This window comes from Laccaria bicolor, genomic scaffold (genome assembly GCF_000143565.1).
Source record: "Laccaria bicolor S238N-H82 LACBIscaffold_97 genomic scaffold, whole genome shotgun sequence".
NCBI classification, from domain to species: domain Eukaryota; kingdom Fungi; phylum Basidiomycota; class Agaricomycetes; order Agaricales; family Hydnangiaceae; genus Laccaria; species Laccaria bicolor.
This window is the reverse complement of record NW_001889968.1, coordinates 19,584-27,864: the sequence shown is the minus strand read 5'-3', so window position 1 is coordinate 27,864 and position 8,281 is coordinate 19,584. Positions and strand designations below refer to the sequence as shown.

The following is an 8,281-nucleotide window of genomic DNA, read 5'->3' as shown; positions in this document are numbered from 1 at the left end:
ACATCCTCTTTCCGAGATATATGCAAAGAGGACTGTGGGAATATTTTACCATAAACAGAAAAATAGTTATAAAATTGGGAAAATTTGCTATAAAATGAAAATAAAATAAATAAATAAATAAGAATAGCACACATTGTTGCTATGATATTGATGGCTAGGCTCAGAGCTCAGGGTCTATTTGCAAATATAGAACAAAACTCAGAAAATCATAAAGTGATTACATGACCAATTTCCTAATATTAAATTTAGAGTCCACAGAAAGGACTCATACATGCCATGCAAAGCACTGGCCCACACCCACAAGTCTTGCAATCAATATCACTCGTTGCTATTCGTCTTTTTAAAAATTGTGAATTTGCATTCCAAGCTTGTTATTGTTTGGCAGCACAGTTTATCACAAATATTTATTACATTCCATTTTACTCCACATCTTCATTCATCCAACCCTTCAAATTTTTGATGTCTGTTATGCATCAAGCATGGAATATTGCAGAAGTGAGATCGTTGATCTTTACACAGGTTGATTCACTTCGCGATCTGGTGCAATTAGCTGCTACTTGCAAAGCTTTTACAAAACCTGCCACTCTAGAATTATTGGAAAAGCAAACAAGCATTGTTCGTCTGAAATCATTGATTCCTCTAGATGCTCCAGCCCTTGCACCTGTTTGTGTTCTCATTTTATTTTTGTTATTCGGATTACTCATTTACACTACTAGAATTGGGCTGCTTTCAATAAAGTTGCTGGCTCTATGACTGCTATTAGTCACGATCAATCTAAAGGCATCATTCAAGACACGGCTGATGTTCAAAACTTTGCATCATCCATTTGTTTGGCTGTGGAATATAATCTGCTTCCCAGAGACATGTTTAAGCATCTCACTACTCTATCGTGTTGTCCATAACACCCAACTGGCCTCTCTCCGACTTCTTACCATTCCTGTTGGCTTCACCTAATCTTTACCATCTGGTATTATCTCACCTTGGGTTCTCTGAGGCAGATCTCAAGTTTCAGGATGCTATGGCTAGTCTTCTGCACAATTGTCCCCTCCTGAACTCCCTTACTCTTGATCTTGACAATTCATCCTCAAGTCAGCCACCTTTATTCACCAAAGACACTATCCATACCAGGCTTAGGAGCCTCAATATCTTGTGTGATGGTCAACCCATCCATCTATATTTTCCAGCATTCCCATGTCTACAGGAGCTTACTGTCCGAGCTCCAGAAAATGCTGACACTTATAAACTGGGGCCTGATTTCCATCTAGATATGCCAGCACTCCTGCACTTCAACATGGAGAATGCAGCCGAATACATTTCTCTCAAGTCCTTTAACTACATTTCATCCACAGATTCCCTTGTTTCTTTCTCCATGCAGTATACAAATGCACCGCCATTTCCTCAAACAATTGAAAGAACATTGATGAAGATAAAGCAGATATGCTCTTCTGCTTCATTTCATGACCTCATCATATGTTATTGGGCAGACCCTCTTGGTACACCTATGGATGAGTACTTCCTTGAAAATGAGGGTGACTATGCCCCATTTTCAGCCCTGAAACTCAGAAAGCATCTTGTGTCATTTCCACTTCGCTGTCTGATCATAGATGTGGAACTTCCCTTCACAATGCTACATGATCATTTCCTCTTAACTATTGGCCAGACCTGGCCATCTCTTGAAACTTTGCATCTGATTGCCGGAAATGGAATTTTTGTTCCTGTATCAGCCTCAACCCGAGGAGTAATGCAACTTCTGGGACTCTGCCAACAATTGGAGTCATTAAAGATTCCATTTTTTCATTCTGCTGATATTCAGCTGCAATCTCCTCCAACATCAACTTACCCCTGATTAACAATGTTGGGTATTGTCAAACTTGATAATTGCAGTCACAGTCGAACATCCTTTGCAAACTATGTGCATGGGACAATGCCCTCTATTACACAGGTTTCTGTCCAAACAGATAGTGTAATACTTTCGCATCATGAAATTAATATGGAGGACTTGGTAAAGTGAGTTTCATTATTCAATTTATACTTTCCTGATGTTCTTTCTCCAGAAGCGACTATACAGAAATGGACAATAATGGGTCTAGAGCATCTGAAAGTAGCTCAGATAATGAGCAAGAGTTATAAATAATAAATTTGTGTACTTCCTCACAGATCTTTCTCTAGACAAGTTGAGCTAAGTGTGATGTGCTTGCTATTGCTGAATCACATGTCCATGTAAATTTAAGTCATGTGATTGTTCAACTTTCAAATATTTGAACAACGACTGCCAATATTCTTTGTCCTCCATTGACTATGCATCCATATCGGTGGACTCTGTTGCTACTTACCATCATCCCTCTGCTCCTTACAATCTATCCCATTGATACAAACATAGAATCCAAAGCAACTTGCCAAGGATTGATAGTGGTTGGAAACAACCCGAGCCGTCATGCACCCATAATAGAGATTGGAAACAATCCGAGCCTGCTGGCAAATGTTGACTATGTCAATGACATTGAGAAACACTTGACTATGCAGAGAGATTGGGAAATATACGTTCAGGATATGACAAACTCTGTCATTGCTGATGAAATTCGAGAACTAAAAGTAAAAGTAACTTGCATTATTCATTCACTATTCGGTTTCACATTAGAATACCTATGCAGTCAAATACCAGCCTTGGTATACTATAGTGCAATTGTGTATTCTTTATCTGTTAACTATGCCATTGAGCTCTGCATTTTGCTTGCACTTTGGTTTTCAAGACACTGTACTTTCCGTCATATATATGCAAATAAACTTCGCTTGTTTCAAGAGCATCTCTCATTTTTACTACCTGCACTATTTGTTCGACATCAATTTGTTGTGCATTTCTCCTCTTTGATTCTTATTTCAAAAATAATTCAATTTACAATGGCCTATACATTTATCTCTTTCTCATCCATCTCCAACTGGTATGGCTATGAACTATTGTTGACAAATAGAGTATCCGCTATCCAAGTCTCCACCATAAACGAACCTTTTCTTCATTCTATTAAACATTGGTATGGGTATGGGTGCCCTTGTCAAGCAACGATGGCAGTTGTGCCTTCCAATCATTATGGGGGTGGAAAGGTTAGCACAAACTTGAGTGAAATAAAAAATTACATCACTCCATACAGTCTGGAGCTACAGAATGTGACCTCAGTTAATTATAAATACATTGGCCAGTTTGTGCTTCAAGCTGCTCAGGCTGAGTTACATAAAAACCCTGAACTGCTTATATGTTATATGCCATTGGAATTATTAAAGGGAAAAATATCATTGGTTCAAGCAAAATCCATTGCAAAAATGCACAATGTTACAATATCAAGCAAATCTCCAGTTGCAGAGGTCTTGGAGGTTTTATCAGCACATATGTGTTCCTTACGATGTTCACAATTTTATACATTGTTTACTCCAGAGAAACCAGCTTTGACATCTTCTGAATGTCAAGCTAAGTGGTACAAGGGTCTCAGTAAAGCAGACAAGAAAAAAATCATTAAAAAAAAGTACATTAAGTTTTTGAAAGGTCCAACATATAAAATTAAGAGAAGTAAAGAGAATAAGTCTACTTATCAGACATCAAAAATCACTAATTTCCCACCTAAACCACCCTCTAAGAAATTAATTCATAGAATAATCAGTGGATTCTGTGAAGACACACACCCTTCCAAACTTCTTGAATCTGGATGTGCAGTTTGTGGTCAGCTAACAAAATTATCAGACATGTTAAAACGATCTGATACCTCAAGTAACTTGGAGCCCTTGATTCGAGAAGGAGTTTCCCGAACAGAAAGAAAATCTGAACATGATGAAATCCATGAACTCATGGGGCCTGTGATCGATGATGACTGTAAATATATATGCAAAACTTGCAATAAAAGTCTAGACAAAGGAAAAATACCTACTAATGCACTTTGTAATGGTTTTTGGCTTGGTAAAATTCCTGACAAGCTTGCCTGCTTAACTTACGTTGAACAGCTGCTCATATCACGTGTTCGCCATAATCACTGTATAATCAAAGTAGCCTCTGGATGGTACAAGATGCATGCGAATGCAATAACTTTCCAAAATCCTGTCGCAAAGATTTATGACACTTGTGTAAGAGGCCATTGCAAGCATGGCAGGAACGAGTCCTATTTTGCAAGAGTGGTAGTGACCCATTTCTGCTTTCTTTTCGCTTTTTTTCTGGATTTGTAGCTATATTTTTTACAAACTAGTATATCTTTCTATTTGAGTGTCACTCTGGGCTTCAAGCAGAGTACCTCAGTATCATCACCATCAATGAGCAATATTTCTTATTTGGAAGTCTATTTAAACTTGACATCATCACTATTAATCAGCACCATCCTCAATTTTCTCTGATTTCTCTGCCATGTTATGACTATTTTTATTAGCTTACCATATTTGGATATCTACTTTAAACCCTGAACACATTATCTAATGATGATCCTACAATCAAAGAGTGCATACTGCAAGAAAAACCATGTCATTTGGACCAGAAGTGGCAGAGCTAGGTAGGGACTATTTACTAATTATTCAATATGTGCAAACAACTTTACCTCCTTGGTGGTAAAGTTGTTTGCATTCATTTTTGACTATGTCATATCATGTAGATTGAAGTTTAGTATACAGAAACCAAAGTTTTCTAAGAGTACATATGTCATTTTAGACTATTTATTTGTATTTACCTACATTTAACCTCATTTCAGAATGATCCTACAATTAAGGAGTGCATATACTGCAAAAAAACCCATGTCATTTGGACCAGATTTGGCAGAGCTACATATAAATCTTCATTTTCGCTAAAAATGATGACTAAGCGATGACGTGTGCCAAGGATCGTCTGAACCTGCACTGGGGTTCAGATGATCCTTGGTGCACGTCATAATTTGGCATCATTTGGCTAACCCTTCAGCCCCAGTGAAAACCGGCTCTGCACCGCTCCGCGCTGATCCGCAAATATCGATGGCGGAGGACAAAATCGGCGAGAATCCGCACCTAGGTGAGATTCCCGGCATCAACCGAAAAACTTCTTTCCATCACCGACTGCTTTACATCAACTTGGCATCTTTCCATTCAAAGTTCTTTTCGCAAGTCGACTCTGGGTGATTACATATATACTAGACATCGTCAAATGATTACCATGCCCCCTCTTTCCTTCCTTCCCCCACCTTCCCCTCCACTCCGTCTTCCAGGACTTCTGGCACATCGCTCCGATCATCCCTCAGCAAGCCCCTCACGGACGTATCGGAACAATCATCGATGTGGTGGGCATCGTGAACTTGAATCGCCGTGAGTGCCTTTATGTTTGAATGACTAAATTTTCACTGTTATGTATAGAAGCCGGCCATACACGTTCTCCAACTGCGAGCGACCGTGTATGAGGGAACACTTTCTCTGACTGCGAGAGAACGCATATGGGAGAACGCGTATAGGGGAACGCATATGGCGTAACATGTCAGTAAGTTGTTTTTTGGCACAATCCGATAAAGTTCTGACCTTTTTCATGCATATATGCGCTATATTTTGGCTCAATCCCGCTCGGCAGCGTCGTATTCATCAAGGTGCGTAATATTTTCAGTCCACGTTAGCTTACAAACTGATATCCTTCCTTCTGTGTTCCCTACCCATTCACAGCCGCTTGGGGGAAGAGCCTTGTCAGTCGAAGGGACGGATGGTGGGGGACGGAAATTATTAAGCGTTCGAGTTATCGGTTGTTGTGTTTGGGGTTGGATATGAGATGTACTTGGGTGGCAGGGACTTGCAGATAGTTACGGAAAATAGCAGATTTTTTGAACCAATACGAAATATTTACCAGGCACAGATAACGACTGAAAAGTGCAGGTGGAGGCGGAAAGGAACCGATTCAAGCAGAAATTTCGGCCGTTATCTACCAAAATGGTGGCTTTCAAGGCGGAGCCTCGCGGAAAAAAATCCGCAAAAGGGACAAAATCCCAGTCTATCAGCGCCTTTCTGCTCTGCCGACCATCTCCGATATCCACCGGGAATCCGCAGATACTTGCGGCTGGGAACAGAGCCGGTTTTCACTGGGCTTCAGCTTTTGTGTGCAGCTCATATTAGCAAATTTGAAAGAAAATACTGTAACTCTGTCAAATCTACTCTGAATTACATAAAATATAATCCAGAAAAAAGGTAAAATTCCGCGCAATCGTATTACTTAAAATGCTGCACTATATATTACATTTTTTTTTTTTTTTTTTAATGTCAAATTTATAGTCCATCGGGGCGAAGCCCCACGTCAGACTTTACAACTTCGTAGACTACCTAAGGCCCCTAGTGCCTATGATTCCTGACCCCCTGAGGATCACCTCTTGCACTGGAGAGGGCACGCCCATGGCGATCATTCCCCTTCCTAGTCCGGCACGGAAACGCCGTTTAGAGGTGCATCCTATAGGCGAGCGGGGTAGTCCTGTCTTCTGCTTAACTTTGCAGTCCGGCTGGTTGGTGTTTCGTCTTCTAAGTACCCGATCGCATAGCAATAGGTACAGCCGGTAATGGGACGAGCGTTTTCAGGAAAATATGATGTTCGTTACTGTCTTCTGTCGTTTGATTATATGTGCTTGTGGCTTGCGATGCGATTCTGGTGCTTAAGTCCGCAGGCTGAGTTGCGGGTTACGAGTCCTCTGAGTTTACGAAGAGACTCGTTTATTACTCTTGATCTCAAGGAATTTTTCAGCGTTCTAACGCTGAACTTTGCCTTTTTCCCACGAAAATTGATGGTTTCTCACATTCAGGGATTCAGGGGATTCAGGGTCTCTAGCCTTTTGTAGTCATCCACGTTCAGGGTTTCATGCACTCTAGCTTTGTATGCTTCTGTCATCATTTGTGTAGTTGATGGTATATAGTACAAGGTTTTATTGACCATGTGATCTGTCCAGTGATGGCACAGATTGTCACTCAACATGGTCACAACCAGTTAATGAGAGTTCATCTATCTGCCAAACACTATTGTTCATCAGTTCTATTGCATCATTTTGTCCATAGTTGTCACATTATATATAGCTATATGGACTAGTGCATGTGGCAGCAGTTATTTATAGTTTTGTATAAGTGGTATCCAGTAAGTTGCAGCTTTTCTTTTGAATACACTTATAGATGCTTTTCTCCTTTTCAGGGCCAATTATGTAATGCATACCACTACAATGTATGTAATTAAATTTCTTGCAGTTGTATATTATTTTTGCATTTTATCTTATGTAATTTGGATCAGATATGACAGAGTTGCAGTATTTTCTTTCAGAATTGCAGATATAACCTGGGAAATGACATGCCAATTATGTAATACATAGTGCACAATTTTACATAATCGAATTGCGCGGAATTTTACCTTTTTTCTGGATTTTATTTTATGTAATTCGGATTAGATTTGACAGAGTTACAGTATTTTCTTGCAAAATTACTAATATAAGCTGCATGCAAAAGCAGAAGGGTTAGCCAAATGATGCCAAATTATGACGTGTGCCAAGGATCGTCTGAACCTGCGCTGGGGTTCAGACGATCCTTGGCGCACGCCATCGCTTAGTCATCATTTTTAGCGAAAATGAAGATTTGTTGTAGCTCTGCCAAAGTGTGGCAAAGTTCTTTGCATCTGTTTTGAATGACTTGCTTTCAAACAAATGCAATCAAAACTACCGCACGCGCGGTAATTTTGTTTGTTCAAGTTGAGAAACTTCTGGATGGGCAACAACACCAAATTAGTCATCATTTTTAGCGAAAATGAAGATTTGTATGTAGCTCTGCCAAATCTGGTCCAAATGACATGGTTTTTTTTGCAGTATGCACTGCTTAATTGTAGAATCATTGTGAAATGAGGATAAATGTAGGTAAATACAAATAAATAGTCCAAAATGACATGTGTACTCTCAGAAAATGTTGGTTTTATGTAGCTCTGCCAAATCTGGTCTAAATGACATGGTTTTTTTTGCAGTATGCACTCCTTAATTGTAGGATCATTCTAAAATGAGGATAAATGTAGGTAAATACAAATAAATAGTCTGAAATGTCATGTGTACTCTCAGGAAACATTGGTTTCTGTATACTGAACTTGAATCCACATGATATCACATGGTTAAAAACAAATGCAAACAGATTTACTGCATGTGCAGTAAAATTGTTTGCACATATTGAATGATTGGTGGTCCATCTTGGTCCACCGAAAATGAAGATTTATATGTAGCTCTGCCAAATCTGGTCCAAATGACATGGTTGTTTTTGCAAGTATACACTCTTTATGTGTAGTAGGATCATTCTA

At 39.4% G+C, this 8,281-nt stretch overlaps 2 protein-coding genes across 2 annotated transcripts; both read left to right on the top strand.

Annotated features, from left to right (window-relative positions):
• Positions 1-3,315: 3,315 nt before the first annotated feature.
• LACBIDRAFT_318594 (uncharacterized protein) lies at positions 3,316-4,206 on the top strand (the record flags this gene model as incomplete). The annotated part of the gene is made up of 1 exon (XM_001890449.1): positions 3,316-4,206. One exon carries the CDS (start codon positions 3,316-3,318, stop codon positions 4,204-4,206), a length of 891 nt encoding a protein of 296 aa, XP_001890484.1.
• Positions 4,207-5,152: 946 nt separating this feature from the next.
• LACBIDRAFT_296050 (uncharacterized protein) lies at positions 5,153-6,468 on the top strand (the record flags this gene model as incomplete). Its single annotated transcript, XM_001890448.1, has 6 exons — positions 5,153-5,301; positions 5,350-5,387; positions 5,445-5,470; positions 5,558-5,573; positions 5,854-6,072; positions 6,247-6,468. 6 exons carry the CDS (start codon positions 5,153-5,155, stop codon positions 6,321-6,323), a joined length of 525 nt encoding a protein of 174 aa, XP_001890483.1. The 3' UTR covers positions 6,324-6,468.
• Between the last annotated feature and the right edge of the window lie 1,813 nt (positions 6,469-8,281).